Source organism: Loxodonta africana, chromosome 3, assembly GCF_030014295.1.
Source record: "Loxodonta africana isolate mLoxAfr1 chromosome 3, mLoxAfr1.hap2, whole genome shotgun sequence".
NCBI classification, from domain to species: Eukaryota; Metazoa; Chordata; class Mammalia; order Proboscidea; family Elephantidae; genus Loxodonta; species Loxodonta africana.
The window spans coordinates 59,727,959-59,750,972 of record NC_087344.1 but is presented as its reverse complement, the minus strand read 5'-3'; the positions used below and the strand labels follow the sequence as shown (position 1 = coordinate 59,750,972).

Here is a 23,014-nt window from a genome sequence, read left to right as displayed (position 1 = left end):
TTCCTTTACTGAGCTACTCCTCCCCCATAAACTCAATGCTCCCTAAGTTTCCTATCTAAGCTTTCCAGTGCGGTTGTCAGTTTGATCCCGTATAGATAGATCTTTAAAGAGCACAATGCTCAAGGCAGATATTCTTTATTAATTAAGCTAAACTGTTGTTTGGTTTTAAGAAGGCTTCAGGGAATAGTTCTGGTTTAGGTTTAAAGATTATCTCAGGGCAATAGTTTTGGGGTTCATCCAGCCTCAGTGGCTCCAGAAGGCCTGGACTCCATGAGAATTTAAAATTCTGTTCTGTAATTTCACCCTTTTGATCAGATTCTTCTATGGAATCTTTGACCAAAACATAGGACTATGTTTTTTTTTTTTTAATAATTTTTATTGTGGTTTAAGTGAAAGTTTACAAATCAAGTCAGTCTCTCACACAAAAACCCACATACACACCTTGCTACACACTCCCAATTACTCTCCCCCTAATGAGACAGCCTGCTTTCTCCCTCCACTCTCTCTTTTCATGTCCTTTTCACCAGCTTCTAACCCCCCCCACCCTCTCATCTCCCCTCCAGGCAGGAGATGCCAACATAGTCTCAAGTGTCCACCTGATCCAAGAAGCTCATTCCTCACCGGCATCCCTTTCCAACCCATTGTCCAGTCCCATCCATGTCTGAAAAGTTGGCTTCGGGGATGCTTCCTGTCCTGGGGCAACAGAAGGTCTGGGGGCCATGACCACCGGGGTCCTTCCAGTCTCAGTCAGACCATTAAGTCTGTTCTTATAAGAAATTGGCGTCTGCATCCCACTGCTCTCCTGCTCCCTCATGGGTTCTCTGTTGTGTTCCCTGTCAGGGCAGTCAGCAGTTGTAGCCGGGCACCATCTAGTTTTTCTGGTCTCAGGATGATGTAGTCACTGGTTCAGGTGGCCCTTTCTGTCTCTTGGGCTCGTAACCACCTTGTGTCCTCGGTGTTCTTCATTCTCCTTTGATCCAGGTGGGTTGAGACCAATTGATGCATCTCAGATGGCTGCTTGCTAGCGAGAACTATGTTTGGATGTGTTCACTGAAGGCAGGAAAAATAGTTACTGCTCACTCCTACTATCTATTTTAACATGTTTTAACACGTGTGGTGGTAATAGGGCTCTGATATTTAGATTGTTACATTTAACTTTTTCAGTCTAACTTTATAAGGAGTTCCTGGATGATGCAAAAGTTAATGTGCTCGGCTGCTAAGTGAAAGGTTGGAGTCTATCTGGAGGTGCCTCAAAGAAAGGCCTGATTACCTACTTCCAAAATCTCTGCCACTGAAAACCCTATGGAGCACGGTTCTACTCTGACACACATGGGGTTGCCACAAGTCGGAATCAACTTGACTGCAACTTTTTTTTCCTTAATCTTTATAAGGTAAATTACTTAAATCTTTAATCTTGTATTTTCTCTTCTGGACTTGCACCCCTCCTCCCCCCTTAGGTTATTTGCAGTGGTATTTTTTTTTTTTTAAAGCCAAGGATTCCTTAGTTTAAGTGAACTCTTATGCTAAGACCATTAAGAAGTCCGAGCAGAGTTGACCCAGGAGTACCAGGCTCCAGTACCTTGGAAGCTCAGCTCCACCTTGAGGCAGCCCCACAGAACAGTTGAGAAAATTATTTCCTGTTAAGATTGGAATGTTCCCAGCCACTCTAACTTGCTACTGAAATAAACAACTTTTGAACCCTAATACACTTTCTCCTGAGAATTAAAGATTCCATTTTACCAGAGTAGTGTGGTATAGTGGGAAGAACCTGGGGTAGAGGCAAGAAACCTGAGTTCTAGTTCCAGGTCGGCTACCATGCAGATGGGGGTGAATCTGGCAATGCCTCTCTGGACCAATCTCTTATTCTGTGGAATAAAGGTGTGCATGTGTGCGGGTGAGGTGAGGTGGGTGGGTATGGAGACCGCTGAAATCTATGGAGACCGCTGAAATCCACTAGCGTGTTCTGAACTGTTCTGAGGAGCCCTGACAGGGGTCGGAGGATAAACAGATGGAAGGAACTTCAGGCCCCCTACTCCTCTCCCACTGCCTTCAATAGCGCAGCTCTGTGTATTTGTTGGTAATCAGTTTTACATTGGGCTTTATGAAAGACTTCGTTTGAATGAAGAGCAGAGCTCCATGGCTCAAAAATAAGTATAAAAAAATTATTCCACTAGGTAATCTCTATAATCATTTGCAGTCATCTCCAGCTTCAAAATTTTAATTTGGAGATTAAAAGTTTCTTTAACCAAGATAATAATAAACCTTTACCAGGAATAAATCATTTTTCACTGAACAGTAAACCAGGGTAAAACTTTCCTTGGTGAAGAACTCAAATTGTAGGGCTTTTTTTTCCTCCAGTCGGCAGGGAATCACCACCTTGAACTGTGGCACAGTAGCACTAATGCTCCACAGGACTCTTACTAAAGGAACAAACATTTCCCTTTTCTTTTTTGTGTTATTACCTAAATATAAGTGACGCATATTGAAGATACTACACAAAGAACACAAATCAATGGACTGATTTTAAAAAAGAACAGGCTAATTTTATTTTTATGTTTTAAAAACAAAACTTGTTACAAGTAATCACAAAGCTTCCAAAAAATTACATTCTGCTGTTGTCACCTTAATAGGGCAAGGAATGTCCTTGAAACACAGGGTAGTCAAAGCTGACGAATAACAAATGACTACAATCATGGATTGCCACTTCAGCACACTAAAATATGAAATACATGTATATAAATTACAGACAGTTTTCTGAAGTACCATGAGTATTTACTACAGCTTATAGTACCAGGAAGGTAAAAGGCCCCAAAATATAACACAAGACCACAAACATGTTCAGATAAAATAATAAATTCAACTCCAGGGTTCAATTAAGATTGAGATGAAATGGCTGAGGAAACTTGTTAAACTTGGAGGACACGTACGATACGGTGGATGTCAATCAGTACTCACTATGACTCCCACTTGGGGTTGAGAAACATTGGGAAGAGTCTGGCACAGTAACAAGACTAGCCACTTTTATCCTCCTCAGTCCCCCATTTGAAGTAGGAAGACTCGGGAAGTGGGAAGACAACATGTATTATCTGCATAGCTGTAAATCTTCCATTATGACAAGGACGAACGTTTAAAGTTCTGCAGGAATTCCAAGAATTAACAGGACACGATTTTGTTTTGAAAGAAAACACAGGTTTACAAGACAGAACACGTATCTAATTTAGTCAAAGGTCCGAACTGTCGCCTTTGTTTAAACAGGTAGAGACCCTCTGACTCAGCCCAAGGTAAGTTCTTCTTGATCTTGGCTGGTAGCTTCTATTTTAAACACGACCATTTTTACCATCTTTTTGGTCTATGAACCTATTAGCTGTTGTAGTTTTCAGTTGCTGCTGCCTCTGTATTTGGCAACAACAACAATACTCTATTTATTAACATTTTTTTTCTTGATTCACGATTAAAGAAGACAATGGCATTCCTACAAAGATGGCTGCTGACTCTTACTCCAAAGTGAGTTTAAAAAGCAAACAAGTATCCAACAGGACCATAAATCTTATCTTTAAATTTATTTAACTTTTTAAAAGTATAACTTCTACAACATGGATTTATCTCCCCAACTAGAAGACAGATATTTCCCCAAGTCTCTTGTCCCTTTACACTGTCACACTTATTGTAAGTAATTGGTTTCCTTTAGCACAGGAAGATGTAAATGCAAGAAGTGTGAAAAAGGAGCACGCTGAGAGGGAGAAGGAAACACTAGCCAAGTTCACCTGTGTGATAGGTATAAGGTACATAACTCTGGGGAAAAGAGAAAAACCCAGCAGACAGTAAACCTCATGCACCACAGAATTTAGTATGTTTTCCATTGCTTAATTATGTTGGAGATGTTTTTTCCCTTTAAAACAATGGTCTGTAAAATACTCTGTAAAAAAGAATGAAGCATAGATCAGTCTTCAATTTTTAATAGGACTCAATTTTACAAGGGCTATAAACTCTTCCCAAGTTATATCAGATCTCATTCTGAGTCACATTTTAAGTATGATTATTTATATTTTAATCCCATTACTATTAAAATCTAAGAAAGCCTACACAGAATGTCAATGCATTTGCTGGCTACCAAGATAACATTATTGAAACAGATTCCAATTCCAATGGTTTAATGAAAACAGAAGCACAAAATAGGGAACACCAAATTCACTGATTAAAATGACTAAGTCACTGCCTCCATCAGGTAAGATTTTTCTTATTCATTACATCCTATTAGGGGAAAGAGGATTTTTTTTCTTATGATAGGAGTTAGTATTCAATGCTTTCAAGGTTAAGAGGCCAATGCAAGAACAAGCAGGAAAAGCACTAGCCCGGGAGTTAGGAATGCTAACTCTAGTCCCCAGGCTGCCGCTGCCTTGCTGCAGACTACTAAGTGAGTCACATAACTTCAGTTTTCTAATCTGTGTAACGTAAGGATTGGATTATATAATTTCTAAAGTCGCCTTCAGCTCTGTAACTGAGATTCTAAGAAAACCAAACCTTTTCATTTTATATCATGGCATTTTAAAAGATGGAATATGAATGGGAAACAAACAAGACTGTGTCCTTAAAGAATCAAAGTACCGCATCTGACCTCTACCTCCAGGTACCTCTTCAATCCCAGCATCCCACAACGACTGCAATGCTCTGTTGAAACCTTTACCTACAACTTAAAAAGTTCCTAGTCTTTTTTAACTCTTAATCACTGACAAGTTTTAGTGTATAACACTGAAAAGAAGCAGAATGGGAGAAGACCAGTTTGCTTTTCCCCTGATTTTCAGCTGTCCGAGAGAAGGGAACTGTTCTTACCCATTTCTGCCTCTCAGCACCTTGAATGTAGTGGATGCTCACCAGTACACTTTTTAAATTGATTTATCTTGTTCCATCAGCTGGGTATGTTAAAGAATCTAGAACGTAAGACAATACATTGCAGCTTCTGTCAACTATCCTTATTAAATGTCATGGTTTTCTTTTCTTTCACAGATGTTTTTTCCTAATGCAAAGCATCATTTTCTTTCCTCACAATTTACTGAATAATTTGATTCCCCAAAAAAGGTTATAATTGCTAAGGAAAACATGGTTAGTATATGATGCAAGTTGAATCCAAGTAATAATTCAATTTCAAAGAAGAAAAAAAAGTAGATGAATTTACGAAAAAAAAAAAAAAATGCACGGAGACTCATCTCTTGCTATATGGTTACATGAACTGGGCATAAAGTAGCCAAAAAAGGATAGAGGCCATAGTACCTGCTGAGATTCTGGTTGATTCCACAATATTAAAAAGTTGATGGGCATTTAGTAGTTTTTCTTTTAGAGTTCACCATATGGAAATATTATACTATAAGGAAAATATTAAACAACTCAATATGTATTTTTCAAATTTTGATTTAAAATTTTCTCCAATTAATTCAATACTCTTAAAAAACAAGCAAACAAAAATAGATTTAAAAAATCAGGTAATTTGCACTGTTTGATTAAAATAAAAGGTTTTATATTTTAGGGTTACAATATTCCTCAATTGGCAGGTAGAAAATGAAAGCCAAACCAGGTAAGACATTACGGGTTTTCATCACTTAGAAAATCATAGTGAATCAACGTTTCCTGATGGAAATTAAAAGAATCCCCAACTGTTGAAAATACGTACATTTCCTGATACACGTGCCCCATTCTGCAATGATAAACTGGTGCGACTAGGTAAGACCAGAAACTAGCACACTGCTGAGTCTGGACCTACAAAATAAATTTATTAAGTGGCTGTCAGTGGAACTGGCAAATCATGATCTGAATTAAAAAAACTGCTTACGGAATGGCAAAGTTCAACTGCATTTACCCTGGGGTTTGCAGTGATGGATATATACAAAGAGAAGAGTTTACCACTTCAGAGTATTTAAGGGCAAGTAAAATACAAAAAAAACTTAAAAGATTTTTGCAATATAGTTTAAGCCCAAAGAAATAAATTCCACCATACTAAGCACAGCTAAACTACAAAAGCACGTTACCAAAAACATACAAACACCACGGCCTGAATTTCTTTCTTTGCGAGGGCAGCCACATTGGTTTATCAGTCCAAACGCGTATGTACAACTCCTGCCCAGACATGGCCAGGGAGTCCCGGACATTTGCCATACACAGAAAACAGCACAACGAGGAGAGAATCAGCAGACCCACTGGACCAAAAGCAAAGCATTCTAAGTTATGATACATTTCTATAAAATGGACTTCTAAGTCTGAACAGACTACAAAGAGTTAAAAAGATGCTGCTTCTACTTTAGAGGCTCAAGTATACAATCTAAAACACAGGCGAGAAACAATTCTGTTTTAGTGAAAAATGCCAACTGTAAGGGTAAAAAATTGCACCAAAAAGAAAGGTATGACTGAGGAAATGATGTCCTCCCTCTTTCCCTAACTCACAGGTGTGGAATACAGGTAACTTGTCTTTCAAAGCAAGCTGAAAATGTTTAAATGGACAATTTAAAAATGGTCTTCAGAAAATCTTACCATTACCTTTTAAATTCTAAAGTCTATGAGTAACATATGGAAATGTACATACAGCATAGAAAAGCTCAAGAACTAGTGGTTGACACAACACTGGAAAAGGTAACAGGATGAAAAACTGGTAGCTAAAGACAGCTCTTTACAAGCTAGAACATGGTCACAAATGGCAGAACACAGGAGCGATATGAAATCATAATCGGCCGAGCTTACTGGTGGTATACCCCACCTTTGAAGCAGCCATTCCTTCCGGGCAGCCTGTCTCTGGAAGGGATGACTGTGGAATGATGGTCTGTGCGTCACTTCCCTCTGACTCCAAGGAAGAGAACAACACGCACACAGATTTGTGCCATTTCATTCTGATAAAGTGATTTGGCAAGTCTTCCCCAAAGCTAAAGAAAAAAATACTTCAGAAAAATCACTTTCTATAGATTTCTCTATTTCAGATTTCTTTTCGTGCAAAAAATTTCATGTATACTGAACAATTAACCTTTGATCAATAGATTAGCTAGAAGCTATTTTTTTTTTTATTATATCAGTACAAAAATACCCACGCTGGATTATGAAAATTGTAAGTCTATTTTTAAACTCATAAAAATGGGACTGCACTGGATGACTGTAGTTCCAGTTTTTGGTACTCTGTGCTATATGGAATCAGAGAAACTAACAATGGCTGGGGAGAGGGGAGCCATTTCCCCAATATGCTAGTATTTAAAAATGGACCAGAGTTGCCACAACTTTGGGGTTAATCCTTAAATTTAAAGTGCCATTCAGAACATCAGTTAGAATTTGGAACAGGTAAAATCAGCTGCTACTCTGTGCCAGCCCGTCAGCAGCCCAGGCTTGGTGAAAAGGCCTGCGCACAGTGCTTCCTTCACTCCTAGTCTCACCTACATTTAGCAGCAATGTATCTGCAGTGGTCGGGGCCCAGGTCTCCACCGCTGAAGCCCACGGCAGATGCCTCGCACCTCCATCAAAGGCCTCACAGTGCACAATCGAAGGCCTGGGGCTCACTCAGTGCTGTGGTCGGAGGGTCAGGGCGCCTCGTCTGGGTAATTTTCTGTTTGGGGTTTTTTGTTTCTTCTTCCTCTTCAGTTTCACTTTCACAGACGTGAACCACCACGCTTGGTGTCGACTCAGTTCCTGCATGAAGTTCATATTTCTCTCCTGTGGAGGTAAAATAAGACACACAGCAAAAGCCTCGTCTCCAGCAAGAAGTTTTCTGCCTCTTGCAGTTTCTTGTTCCACTTATATTTTAATTACACATTATTATTTTTTAAATCCTCACAACAGAGTACTTTAGCTTGCTTTGGTGTTAGAGGCCTGACACTTTAGGTTCTTATAAAATTTTGCAATCTCAAGAAATTAGCTGGGGAGGAGTACCGAGGTCTTCAGAACTGAAATGTAAATATTAACTACTGTTTTATAAACAACGCAAGTGAACCTACTTAACTTCATAATGGTTTCAGTTTTTCCCTCAGGAGACACTTGTGAAGTCCCAGGCAGCACGGGCAACTTCTCGGCTTTAGGACCTCAGACATCCAAAATACAGAGCTGCTGTGTAAACATGACGCTAAGCCACTTGTAAGCCATGTAAAGACATAATGCTGTCTGGGATGAACAACTAGACTGAATCAGTTTGGTATTAAGTTCTTAAATTATTCTGAAGAGAGAGTTACAGATGTGAAAGAGTGGGAAAAGAAGGAATGGGAAACACATAAAGAAGAATTTGCAAGGGATGAAACAGCGTCATTACCAATCCTTTGAAATACTATTCAACATAGGAGTTGCCCGTCGGTAACCTGAGGAAGCGGAAGAGGAGCCAACTAATATTCACTTACTATGTACTGGTAAAAATTACAGTTGCATTTATTATTATGTATATATATCTTTTAATCCTGAAAAATTGATATTCTCTAGTTTATAGATGATGAAACTGAGGCTCAGAAAATTGACGCTAAGTAACTTACTCAAGATTACAAAGATAACAAATGCCACAGATAGATTTATGTGACTTCGAGCCTTGATGGCACAGTGATTTAGTTTCTTGTCTGCTAACCAAAAGGTCAGCAGTTCGAAACTACCAGCTGCTCCGCAGAAGAAAGATATGGCAGTCTGCTTCCGTAAAGATCGCAGCCTTAGAAACCTTATGGGGGCAGTTCTACTCTGTCCTATAGGGTCGCTATGAGTCGGAATCAACTTGATGGCAGCGGGTTTTGTGAGACTTTACCTGTCACTCTAATCATGCGGCCGCTAGTTGGCTAGAACGCAAATTGCTGAATATGGTCTTCAATACAAAAGTTTCTAGGGGAAAAAAAATAACATGTAAGTTTGTTACCTGGTCCCAACTTGGAAACGGCACAAAGTAAATCATAATTTATCATAGGCATTGCATCTTCACTCTGCTTCCACCCCACTGGAGGGGAGGCTGGGGGCGAGATGAGGAACTGTTTGGCAGGCTGCGGCGGCAGTAAGTACGATTTGTCCCGTGTCTCACTGGACATCTGTACCCGAAGGGAAAGACAGACTCAAAGTCAATTAGCGAACTAGGCTAATTTTTCTTCATTTTTACTTGCTATAGAATTTTTAAAGTAAGCATTACATCTTTTTGGAGAAAATTAAAAATTTCTCTTCAGCAGGCTATAATCTGTAAGAGCACTCAGGTGCTCAGTAAGTACTAGCTAAATTAAAAAAAAGGATGACTAGATGAATGAACAAATGAATGGTAGTAACTATGAAATTCTATTCTTAGAAGGGGTTAGGTTATACCATCTTATTTCATGCTCCATCTCAAGTGACTCCTCCTGGACACCTCTTTCATTTAGGTTTTCACCTGCAGTGCAAGACAACATGCCTCTGCCTTTTTTAATTTGAAAGTTAAGACCAAGGGAAAAAAACACACTCTTTCAAAAATAAAACAGCACAAGTAATACACAAATAGAGGTGTAATAACTCCATTTTGCCAATTCTTCATAGAAGAAATTGGTTTCTCAAAGAGCAACATCAATGTAGGATTAGAATAAATACAGCCAAATTCTTGGTAACCCACAAGGTCCTCTGCAATTTCAAAGTCTCAGACAGCCTTTTTGCACACAGCTCTATGCCACCTCCCTGGCCGTCCCTTCGTGCAGCAGCCATTTTCAACGGGGCTCCTCGTATGAATCACAAAAAATGATCTGAGAAAGTATTTTGTCCATTCACCCAAGGATGGTACATCGCTGGCGCTATCCTAGATGTCCAGAGGTTAATTCACTCATCTTAGGGTGCTAGGGCTTAACCCTCGTAGGACCCCAGTTAAGAAAGGCTGCCAGAGGAGTTAGTTCCTTTAATTATCAGTCTAAGTCCAAGCTTAGGAGGGTGAATATGCTTAATAAAGAAATAAAACTGTACCTGTAAAACAAAAGAAAAACTATTTTTAGGTTATTTGCTGATGGGGATGGTTCATTTCAAAGATCTCCGATAGACAATATAGAAGACGGAGAAGTGAAGATGTTTCCAGGTGGAGAACTAATTTAGAAAACAGTGTCATCTGTACTGTGAAATAAATACCTGTGCGAAATACAGCTTCAGCTTCTGCCCGTTGAAGTCTGTTTCGTGGAGTTCTATCCGAGCTCTTGCTGCCGCTTCAGGTTTGCTGAAACTGATTCGGACTCTTCTAAAGCTTTTAAATGACTGAAATGTAACCTGGTCATCATAGACGGTGAAAAGTGCTTCAAATCTCTCCTACACATTGAGGAGCAGCAAGACAGAGAACATGGGCGGGGGGCGGGGGGAGAAAGAAAAACCTTTAGTGGAAGGAAATTCAAATAATAAAATACAAGTAACGGGGTATGCTAAGTATACCTTCTTGCAGACTTGTTATATAGCCTATTAATCCATATGCTAAATGTGGCAGTTTACATTTATTTTAAAAATAATTGGCTTTGCTCTGTATTGTGTAGACTCGAAAGGTTATAAAATAAATGGAAGGTATAATAAATGATACAGTCATGCTTAACTGTAGAAATAAAACATTACTAAAGTCTTGAAATCCCCCGTGTGCCAGCTGTTTTTCCCCCATCCCATTCCCTTCCTCTTTCAAAGTAGCTATTTCCAAAATTTTGTGCTTATCATTCCCTTGCTTTACTTTATAGTTTTACCACATTTACTTGTATTCCTAAAAATATGGCCATGTTGTATATATTCTACATTTTGCTTTTTCCCTGTAAGATTTTGTTCGTAAGCTTCTTCCTTATGCTGTGTAACCGCACGCCATTCTTTTTCACTGCTATATAGTATTCTACCACAGAGCCATACTACAATTTCTCCATTCTCCGTTGCCAGAATCTGGACTGCCTCCAGTTTTTTGCTACTGCAGTGCTTTGATGAACATTCTTGTGCATGCCTATTGCTACCCACTGGCAAGAGCTTCTCTGATGTCTACAACTAAAATTGGAATTCTTTATCCTTATAGTTTGCACATCTTCAACTTTAATTGAATATCAAATAGTTTTTCAAAGTGTTGGTACCAATGTACTAAGAGTATGTAAGTATTTCAGGTGCTTCATATCTTTGCCAACACTTGATATAGTTAGACTTTTAAATTTTTACCAATGGGAGGCAAGGAATATGAAATGGTCTCTTAATTTTGGCTATAATGCACACTTCCCCAAATAATAATAAGGCTGAGTTTCACACTTAGCCATTTGGGGTTCCTCTTGATCTAATACGCTGTTCATAACTTTTTCCATTTTTCTACTGGGCTCTCTTTTTTACTGATTCATGGGAGCTTTACAGTGACACTAACCAAAACCAAAAAACCAAACCCATTGCTGTCAAGTCACTTCTGACTCATAGCGACCCTATAGGACAGAGCAGAACTGCCCCATAGGGTTTTCAAGGAGCAGCTGGTGGAAATGAACTGCCCACTTTTTGGTTAGCAGCCAAACACTTAACCATTGCATCACCAGGGTTTCTTTTGAGAAATAAATGCTTTAAATTTAGATGTTACTAAATTTATCAATCATCTCCTTTTGTGTTTTTATGTCTTAAGAAAATCCTTCCCTTGCTTTACTCTATAGTTTTATCACATTTACTTGCTAAAAATATGGTCATGTTGTATATATTCTACATTTTGCTTTTTCCCTGTAAGATTATACTCTGAGAGTATAGTGTTATCCTAGACAGCCTTCTCAAAGTTTTATGGTTTTGCCTTTCACATTTAAGTCTTTAGTCAACATAAAACACTTTGCAACCACTGATCTTTTGTCACTACAGATTAGGCTGCATTTTCTAGAATTTTATATAGTAGACTCATATAGTACTTTTTTTTTTTTTTTTGGAGGTTGCAGGGGGTCTAACTTCTTTCGCTGAGTGTAATTATTCTGAGATTTATCCATGCTGAAGTGATCCTTTTTTCCTTTTTATTGCCAAGTAGAGCTCCACTGTACGGATGTTTACCCATTCACCTCCTGATGGGCATTTGAGTTGCTTCTATTTTTGAAGCATTACAAAGCGGCTATGAACATTCATGTACAAGGTTTTACGTGGATACACAATTTCATGTCTTTCAGGTAAATATCTAAGAGTGGAGGGGCTGAATCATATGATAAGTGTATGATTAACTTTATAGGAACTAATCAAACTGTTTTCCAAGATGGCTGTCTCATTTTAAATTTCTAACAATTGTGAATAGATTTCTAGTTGCTCCACATTCTTAACACTTATTATGGACAGTCTTTTTAATTTTAGTCATTCTACTGGTGTGCAGTGTTATCTCACTGTGGTTTTAATTTGCATTTCCTAATAACCACTGACACTGGGCAACTTTTCATGAGCTTATTTACTTCTTTGGCCAAGTATCTGTTCAAATCTTTTGTCCATATTTAAATGAGGCTGTCTTCTTATTACCATATTTTTATACAAATAACGCATGCCTTCTGCATTTCTTTGCCAGCTGCACCCTCCCCCCAGGACGCACCCTCACAAGCACCCCCGAGCCAATTCTCATCCACATGTTGCTGTAAAAAAAAAATTAGCATAGCACGCTTATGAAAATAACTTGCAGAGGGAGGGCACGGCAGGAAACAAATGCAGAAGGTGTGCGTTATTTGGGTAAAATACGATAAGCTGTAAGAGTTCTTTATATATTCTAGATACAAGTCATTTGTTGAGTATATAATTTACAAATATTTTCTCCCAGTCTGTAGCTTCCATATTTCATTTCAGGACAGTGTCTTTGAGGAGCAAAAGTTTTTTATCTTGATGAAGACCAATTTGTTGACTTTTTTAGTATTTCATGCTTTTTGTGTCATATTTAAGAAAATTCTGCCATACCCAAGGTCACTAAGATGTTCTCAAATTTTTTCTAGATGTTTTATACCTAAGTTCTTATATTTAGGCCTATGATCCACTACAAGTTAATTTTCATTGATGGTATGAAGCAAAGGTCAAAGTTAATTTTTTTCAAATGTCTATCCATTGTTCCATCACCAATTATTGAAAAGATTATCCTTTCCCCTGTGTACTGAAAACCATAAAACGTGACTGAGAGAAATTAAAGATGCAAATAAATGGAGAGATACACTTTTCCCCCTGGGAATCATTTTTTGACATTATTGGCCCTCTCTACTGTACATTTTATTTCATTAATTTTGCTATTGTCTTTACTCTTTCCTTTGCATTTGTTCTTTTTCAATATCTTTAAATGGATTATGGTTTATTAATTTATCAGCTTTTCTTCTTTTCTAATACAGCATTTACAGGATATATATTTCCAAGTATCACTTCAGCTGTCCCCCACAAATTTTGATATATATTATTTTCATTATCATTTGATTCTATATATTTTCTAATTTCCATTACGATTTCTTATCTCATGAATGAGAGATGTTTGGTTATCTTTTTAATGTCTAACTTATGTTCACTATGCTCAGAGGAGGCTGTCTATAATAATACCAATCCTTTCACATTTTTGAGACTTGCTTTTGGTTAAGTATGTCATCCATTTTCATAAATCTTCCATGTGTGCTTGAAAAGAATGTGTTTCTGCAGCTGTTGGGTACATGTAAACATGTCTAGTAGATCAGGCTATGTTCTTTGAAAGTTTATATCCTATTTTTTGTTTTGCTTTGTTTTGTTTTTGTCTATTTGAGCTATTGATTACCAAGACAGGTCTATTAAAATCTTCCACTGTCGGTGCTAGCACTACCGGATATCCATTTGTAAAAAAATGAAACAGGACCTGTACCTCACATCATGCACAAAAACTAACTCAAAATGGATCGAAGACCTAAATATAAAATCTAAAACAATAAAGATCGTGGAAGAAAAAATAGGGACAATGCTAGGGGCCCTAATACATGACATAAATAGTACACAAACCATAACTAACAATGCACAAACACCAGAAGAGAAACTAGATAACTGAGAGCTCCTAAAAATCAAACACTTATGCTCATCAAAATACTTCACCGAAAGAGTAAAAAGACAACCTACAGACTGGGAAAAAATTTTTGGCTACGACACATCCGGTAAGGGTCTAATCTCTAAAATCTGTTAAGATGCCGTAACACCTCAACAACAAAAAGACAAACAATCCAATTAAGAAATGGGCAAATGATATGAACAGACATTTCACTGAAGAATACATTCAGGTGGCTAACAGACACATAAGGAAGTGCTCGTGATCACTAGCCATTAGAGAAATGCAAATAAAAATTACAGTGAGATACCATCTCACCCCTACATTACTGGCATGGTTCAAAAAAACAGAAAATAACATGTTGGAGAGGTTGTGGAGGGATAGGAACTTTTATGCACTGCTGGTGGGAATGTAAAATGGTACAACCACTTTGGAAAATGATATGGCACTTCCTTAAAAAGCTAGAAATAGAAATACCATACAATCCAGCAATCCCACTCCTAGGAATATACATAAGAGAAGTGTAAGAGCCATCATATGAATAGACATATGCATACCCATGTTCACTAAAGCACTATTCACAATAATAGAAAGATGGAAACAATCAAAAATGTCCATCAACAGACGAATGGATAAACAAATTATGATACATACACACCATGGAATACTATGCAACAATAAAGAACAATGATGAATCCATGAAACATCTCACAACATGGATGAATCTGGATGGCATTATGCTGAGTGAGGTAAGTCAGTTGCAAAAGGACAAGTACTGTATGAGACCACTATTATAAGAACTCAAGAAAAGGTTTAAACAGAGAAAAAAGCATTCTTTGAAAGTTACCAGGGTTGGGAGGGAGGGGGAGTGGAAATCACTAACTAGATAGTAGACAAGGATCAACTTCAGTGAAGGGAAGGACAACACACAATACAGGGGAAGTCAGCACAACTGGACCAAAGCAAAAGCAAGGAAGTCTCCTGGACACATCCAAACACTCTGAGGGACAGAGTAACTGGGGCTGGGGCCTGGGGACCACAGTTTCAGGTGACACCTAGGTCAACTGATATAGTTTATTAAGAAAATGTTCTAGATCCCACTTTGGTGAGTGGTGTCTGGGGTCTTAAAAGCTTGTGAGCAGCCATCTAAGATACATCAATCAGTCCCATCCCACTCGAAGCAAAGGAGAATGAAGAAATCCAAAGACAGAAGGAAAACACTAGCCCAAAGGACTAAAGAACCAAATGAACCAGAGACTTGAACTCGAGACCAGAAGAATGAGATGGTGCCTGGCTACCATCGGTGATTGTCCTGATAGGCAACACAACAGAGAGTCCCAGACAGAGCAGTAGAAAAATGTGTAACAGAACTCAAATTCATGTAAAACCACCAGACTTAATGGTGTGACAGAGACTGGAGGAGCCCCCAAAACTATGGCCTCTGGATGCACTGTTAACCCAGAACTGAAACCACTTCCAAAGTCCACTCTTCAGCCAAAGATCAGACAGGACTAGAAAACAAAAAATAATATATGTGAGGAATGCACTTCTTAGTTCAATCAGATATATGAGACCAAAAGGGCAGCTCCTGTTCAAAAGCCAGATGAGAAGGCAAGAAGGGACGGGAACTAGTTGAATAGACACAGGGAATCTGGGGTGGAAAGGGGGAGTGTGCTGTCACGTTGTGGGGGCTGAAAAAATTTTAAGAATTATAAAAAAAAAGATTGTTGGAAGATCTGCTTATATGATTCAGAAGTCAAAATAAATCTATGTTAATCAAAACAAAAAAAACTTCCACTATGAGGTGGATTTGTCTATTTTTCCTTGTAATTTGGTCACCCTTACTTTATACATTTTAAGGCTATGTTACTGTGTGCATACAAATTTAGAATCGTTTTCTCTTCCTGGTGAACTGAACCTTTAATTACTAGGTTCTACTATGTCCTATAGGGTCGCTATGAGTCAGAATCGACTCGACGGCACTGGGTTTTGTGGGTTGTTAACCCTCTTTATCTTAATCTCTCTAGGAATGCCTTTTGCCTTTAAGTCTATTTTGTCTGAAATTAACATAGTGGGTGTAGTTTCCTTTTGGTTTTATATTGCATGGAAATCAATTAACAAAATTTCTGTATTATTTTTTAAAAATGTCTTTCATAAGGAGAAATACATATACGTATATACGTGTATACACACAAGTATATACATACTATATATATAAAAATCCAGTTTGACAATCATTGTCTTTTAACTGAAGGAATTAGTCCATTTTTATTTGTTGTGATTGCTGATATTTCTGGATTTTAACCATCTTATTTTATGCTATTTGTTTTTTATTTTGTCTATTTTCTATGTTCATTTTTTCTCTTTTCTTCCTTCTTTTCAATTAATTTCTTTTTCTATTTCCCCCTACTGAATGAATTTTCTATAAAAGATGTTGTCTTACTTATCTAGTGTGCTATAACAGAAATACTAAAAGTAGAAGTCTTTAACAAAGAGAAATTTATTCTCTCTGTTTAAATTTATTCTTCTGTTTAGAAGTCTGAACTCAGGGTACCAGCTCCAGGGGAAGGTTTTCTCTATTGGGCCTTGGGGAAGGTCCTTGTCATTAATCTTCCCCTGGACTAGGAGCTTCTCAGCATAGACATACTCTACTCCTGGCACTTTCTTGGTGGTATGAGGCCCCCGTCTCTCTGCTTGCTTCTCCCTTTTATATCTCAAAAGAGATTGACTTAACATACAACCTAATCTTATAGATTGAGTCCTGCCTTATTACCAAACTGCTTCTAATCCCGCCTGAATAACATCACAGAGGTAGGATTTATAACATATAGGAAAACCAGATCAGATGACACAATACTGAGAATCATGGCATAGCCAACTTGACACACATTTTTGAGGGACACAATTTAATCCATAACATTCCACTCTTTGGTCCCCCAAAATTCATGTCATTGCCACATGTAAAACACATTTACGCCATCATGTCATAGCAAAAGTCTTAAATTAACTCCAAGTGCAAATTCTATCCTGAAGCAAAATTCCTCTTCATCTGTGAAATCTAGGATACAGGGTTATCTGCTTCCATAGTACAGTGGGTGAAAAGGCATAAGGTAGACACTTCCAGGGAAAAAGGGGTAACAGGTAACAAGCAAATCAAAAGAACACATTATGTTAGCTCTTAAGGCTCTGTTCTCTGAGACCATTTAGACAATGGCCCTGGCCCTCCAGACTCTGGGTGCTGGCTACACTCTCCAGATCCTGGGTGGAGGTCCCTCAGCCCTGGGGCTCAGCTTTGCCTTCCCGGGCCACTGGAATGGCAACATTTCTCCTGCGTATTTGGGTGGCCCCATTCTCCTGGTCCATCTGAAAGCCGGCTTTGCCCCCTTGGCCCCGGCAGGCCCGTTTTTCTGCCTCTTGGGCATGGCAGCCCTGCCCCCTCAGCTTTGGGCAGCAGATCTGGCCCCACCTCACTGGCACTCATGAAAAACCATGCCACACTCTGGAACAGAGTTGGTGAAAATCTGACTTTGAAACCTAGGAGGCTGTGGTCCCACCCTTAGAAACTCTAGAAGCTATGGCTCCACCTTTTGAGACTGGGGCAGCTCTGTTTCCTGTGTTCCTTGTTGCTATAGCTTCTGCTTCCTGATTCCTTGGCCTCTTGTCCCCTCGAGCCTCACTGCCCAAGTCTGCCCTGCTGGGGAAGTTTTCCAAAGCTCTGTAGCACCACTGATAAGTGCCTATTCTGCCAATAAACTTCGGCTGGAAGGCACTCAGCTCTCTCGTTCTGTGGGCTGGCAAGCCTAGCTCCACCGATAAGTGCCCACAGGCATGCCGCTCTGCCAGGAAGCCTCCTGCACAAAGGCACTCAGCTCTCTAGCTCTGTGAGTTGGCTCCAGCGCTGTGTTGCGCTGGTCTCCTGGTTCTACTGCTGCTGTTTCTCTGCTGCTGCTTTTCGCTATCTGCCCCATCTCCAGTGTAACAACTCTCCTCACTTCCTTCTGAGTCCTCACCAGAAATGTCTCTGATGTTCATAATTCCACCAACAGTGTCTTCAATTACCATTAGGCACCTTAAAACTCTTCCAACCTCTACCCACTCAGTTTCAAAACTGCTTCCCACATTTTAGGTATCTGTTAGAGCAGCACCCCACCCCTGGTATCAAATTCTGCCTTAGTTTATCTAGTGCTGCTATAAGAGAAATACCACAAGTAGATGGCTTTACCAAAGAAAAATTTATTCTCTCACAGTCTAGGAGGCTAGAAGTTCGAATTCAGGGTGCCAGCTCCAGGAGGAATGCTTTCTCTCTCTGTTGGCTCTGGGGGAAGATCCTTGTCATCAATCTTCCCCTGAACTAGGAGCTTTTCAGCACTCTGCTCCTGGCACTCTTCCTTGGTGGTATGAGGTCCCTCTGTCTCTCTGCTTGCTTCTGTCTCTTATATCTCAAAATAGACTGACTTAAGTCACAACCTAATCTTGTAGATGGAGTCCTGCCTCATTAACATAACTGCCTCTAATCCTGCCTCATTAACATCAAAGGTAGGATTTACAACACATAGGAAAACCAGATCAAGTGACACAATAATGAGAATCATTGCCTAACCAAATTGACATATATTTTTGGGGGACACAATTCAATCTAAAAGAGATGCTAATGTACATTTAGCACTTTCTGTAAAGATACAATGAGCCCTGGTGGCGCAGTGGCTAAGAGCTCAGGCTACTAACCAAAAGATTGACAGTTCGAATCCACCAGTTGCTCCCTGGAAATCCTATGGGGCAGTTCTCTGTCCTATTGGGTCACTGTGTGTCAGAATCAACTCAATGGCAACAAGTGTTTTTGTTGTTAAAGATACATAATTCCCTATAACCATAGTTCCTCTTTTACAAGGGCAAAACGATAAAACCCTTTGCTCAAAGTTCATATTGGGGTTATGTAATTCCACTAAAAAAAAAAGCATTTTTTTTTTTTTTTTGTAAAAAGTACAATTAGATGTATACCCTAAGTATTTTGAAGTGGAATAGAGCAGGAAGGTGGGAGAGCAATATTTGGATCATTCTATGAGGCTGAGAAAAACATTTTAAAGACCTGTTCTCTTCCCATTTATTAACGAACTGGGATAATGAAAAACCTTACTTCAATTACCACAAGAATAGCAACATTAGATTTTCTTTACTGGTCACTTTTATGTAATAGCTTAAGAAATTAAAGGTAACAGAACAGGCCTAAGAAAATTCTCAATACCTTTAGAAATACTCCTTAGGCTTGCCAAGGGTAGTAAGAAAAAAAAAAAAAAAAAGTAAGAAAAGGAACCTGTAAATTTGCTTTCTTTTTCCTTGGCCTATCAATTATTCTGGCCTATTAATTACTTTGCTTGGCTTATCAGTTATTTGTTGATATTGAGATAGAAACCATGCACTCCCTCATTTATTAACTCCTCTCAATTTGAACATTTACTTACCATGTTGCAGTATTTCTATCTGATAAAATAATTAGTACACAAATATTTATTCTTCTAATGTTCAAATATCCCTCCATTATTTAGTGTCATTTATCCTAAAAGTCATAATATTTTCATCCACTCTTTTTTAAAATACATATATATTTGGCAATCAACTCCAGGCCTTGTTGCTAAGTGCTGAACTTCCAATGTATGACTACAAGCTGCTTCAAAGGGAGGTCAGGTTTAAGATGAATCCTATTTTTTGCTGTATTATTTCTACATATAAAAATAACAGAGATAAATAAGTAAAATATAATATGTATATTAAAAATTTAAAAACAGCATGTCAGTTCTTAAAAATAAATCTGAAAATATAAATACATTAAATATTAATAATTATTAATACTTATTTTTTTATAGGTGCATTTCATAGTTTCCTCAGCATCTATTTCAGTGATGACTGGCTTTGTCACTTTTATAAAAATTAGGATTGAGATTCTATGAGATCACATTCCACTAAATTCTTGGTAGGTATTGTCTTAGAAATGTTCTGAATACTAAGTACATATTAAAATTCCCACATGTGACAATTAAGAAACATCAACACTGAACACAATGGAAATGAAAACTAAGGAAGAACTAATTAAGCATGGTATATAGGTTTTTTTTTTTAAAATAGGTTTATAAAAGATTAGTATTTTGTAATTCTGTATACTAAGAAGCTTTCCTTGCCCAGGGTAAAAGGATCATACATTTATTTATAATTTCCCACCACAATGAACACTTCATGGTAACAATGCACTGTATAGCACGAGCTATCCTGCAAACTAAACAGCTACTTGATAATCATATCCTGCTGCCTATTCCTCTTCAAAACATTTTCTTTCTGTATTTCACTGTAACTGAATATAACATGCAGATGACAGCAATGGATTAGATGGTTCTCTCTTTCTAAATTCTAATACCTGTGAAATGATTAGCAATTACACAAAAATAAAGTCATGCAATAGTTGATTAGTGACCTTTTTCTAAGTTTTATGTTAGTCCTTTCCCTCTTTCACACTCAGTTTCTCCCTTGATGTAACATAAATATGGCTTCTAAAATATGTGACTTCCAGCTGTGAGGTACCCTTGAAAGCTATGGCTGTTTTCTCTTTGTGGAAGGAAGTAGGAGCCCTTTGCTAGTAGCTCTGCTCTTCAATGAATCCACATAAATCAGCATGTGCCTTCCTGAAGCTGCCCCTGACAAGCTAGCATTAGCACATGAGGGATTCAGAAGACTGCAGACAGGAGGTAGGGGACGTAATCTATGAACATGGACTGAAATAACTTGTGACAAACATTTAAGAACCACGTCCCTGTTCACAATTCACTGAAAAGCCAAATGATTTTTCTCCTCATAATTGTTCCAGAAATAATTCACTGTTAAAAGTTTCTGAATTCTCTAATGATATAAAGAGGTGAACCACCAACTTGTGGGTTAGCAGCTGATCACAAACTGTGCCACCCAGGCTCCTAGGATGAGGAGAAACAATTTCACTGTTGAGATGAAGCAATGCATCAATCCACTCAGCAGTGAAATTATCTTTGGTGTCCTAAGGCAAGAGATTTTTTACATTCTATGTCTTTCTGTAAATCTGAAATAGAAAATTCCACCTCTCCAGTGCTCAGAAGCTGTAGGTTCACCAATGTCATAGGCAAGTCCTCTGTTTCTGCCTGGCGACAGGCAGAGTGCCCTTGGTTCTCCTCAGTATCACTGCTAACTAAAACAGTCAGAGGGATGGACTTCTTGGACCAGAAAAAAAGCATACATACAGCCTTGTACAGTAACTAAAAAAACTTTACTACGCTAATCTGAGCACTTAAAAAGGTTCTGGGGCCAAAATTCAGAAGTGCTAGAGGGGAGCAGTACCTGTACAAAACTTAAAAAACTTCTAAAACCATTATTATGTTGCCTTCAATACCCTCCCACACCTGAAAGAAGCATGAAACTGAATTAAAGTTCAAGACTATGGATTATCATCTATTCAGTATTGATTTTTATGCTTTAATGTGTTTATAAATACATACTTTGCCTTACTGGAAAATATACATTTTTAAAGGATTATGATTTTTTCCCTCAAATCTGTAATATTCCCTTTACCACGTATAAGAAAAGTGGTCAAATCAGTAAGGTCACTTTTGATGGTAACAAACCACAGATTGGTATACGGGTTGGGGGTTGGTTAAAACTAGCTGTTGTTCAGTTGATTCCAACTCATGGTGACCTCACGTGTGTCAGAGTAGAACTCTGCTCCAGAGAGTTTTCAATGGCTGATTTTTTAGAAGCAAGGCTTGGTGATGGGCTAGAACCTCAAAGCTTTCAGTTAGTTGTTCTTGTTAGGTGCCATCGAGTCGGTTCTGACTCATAGCGACCCTATGTACAACACAACGAAACACTGCCTGGTCCTGCGCCCTCCTTACAATCGTTATGTTTGAGCCCATTGTTGCAGCCACTGTGTCAATCCACCTCGTCAGTTAGTAGCCAAGCACATTAACCATTTGCACCGCCCAGGGACAGAGTGTTGATTACATGGGTATATATTGTCAAAACCCATCAATCTGCACACCTGAAACCTGTACTTTTTAGTACACAGATGAGTTTTGCTAAACTAAAAAAAAAAATGTTCAAGGGAAAAAAGAAGGGACGGAATGCACAGCTGAGCAGCCGGCAGCAAAGCTGGAGGTAGTGCATGGGCCCTCACCAACACCAAGCACAGCCTGTGGGGTCAGAGTCCTGCTTTGTGAGTGTCAGCCATGAACCTGGCTGTGAGCACAGTAAGGCTGACTTTGGCCACCTACAACGTTCCATCTTCAGTTAGGACAACACATCCCTAGTTGCTGGTAATAATTTTGGTTATAAAAATTTCCTCCTTTTTCTGTGGCTAAACCAGAAAAGATCTATGATTATGCTTGAACGGAAGATTGCACACAATGCAGAAGACATTCTCTGCAGCTTGGTGGCCAATGCCCTCAAACCCCTAGAAAAAAATTTGCCAGGAGGCAGACACAGGAGGGGAATGAGACATGCAACCACAGCTACCACTCAATTACAACATTAACAATTAAGCTGGTTAGGCAGCAGGCAGGCCTCTACTGGAGTCTCTAGACACACACACACACACACACACACACACACACACACACACATGCATGCTCAGTTTTTGAAACAGAAAGCTACTGCACTCAATCAAGGACACTCCTCAAAACCCATCAATAAATACAAATAGTTTTACTTGGATTTTCTGGGGAACACCTGTTGAAAAGGTACAAATCTTTAAAGCCACACGAGGACTTCTAATGAGATCCCAGCTCTCGACAGTCCCCGAACAGCAGCACTGGCTTTTCTTTCTTTTTTAACCTAAAGCTTGTTTGGCTGTTTACTAAAAGGTGCAGAGAAGTCAGAGGATTAGATTACAAGGCCCCCTGGAGGGAAGAGCAGATGGAACAAAACTGGGGAGAGAGCAGACAAATGGTGGAAAGCAGAGAATTCTCTCTCCTGCTCAACATGTCCTCTTAATCCAAAACCTCGAAATGGCACATGGAAAACTTCAGGCTAGCAAACTCATCCAGGCAGTTGGGCTCAGACACATAGTCTTGCTCTAAGACGTGACAGGTG

The 23,014-nt window shown here is 38.8% G+C and overlaps 1 protein-coding gene across 6 annotated transcripts in view; it reads right to left on the bottom strand.

Annotated features, from left to right (window-relative positions):
• Positions 1 to 2,353: 2,353 nt before the first annotated feature.
• Positions 2,354 to 23,014, bottom strand: part of RCAN3 (RCAN family member 3) — a 42,540-nt gene continuing 21,879 nt past the window's right edge. The window contains exons 3-8 of one of the 6 annotated variants that reach the window (XR_010321323.1): positions 10,063 to 10,236; positions 8,852 to 9,017; positions 7,408 to 7,680; positions 5,666 to 5,751; positions 4,831 to 4,928; positions 2,394 to 3,916 (exon numbers count right to left, since the gene is read on the bottom strand). Coding sequence is in view for 1 of the 6 variants with exons in the window: in XM_010595087.3 (XP_010593389.1) it covers positions 7,496 to 7,680; positions 8,852 to 9,017; positions 10,063 to 10,236 (525 nt within the window). In the remaining 5 variants the exon portion in view is untranslated. Of the gene's footprint in view, positions 5,752 to 7,047; positions 7,681 to 8,851; positions 9,018 to 10,062; positions 10,237 to 23,014 lie in introns of those variants that run through there. The other 5 variants (XR_010321322.1, XR_002787037.2, XR_010321321.1 and 2 more) reach the window with 5 other exon arrangements.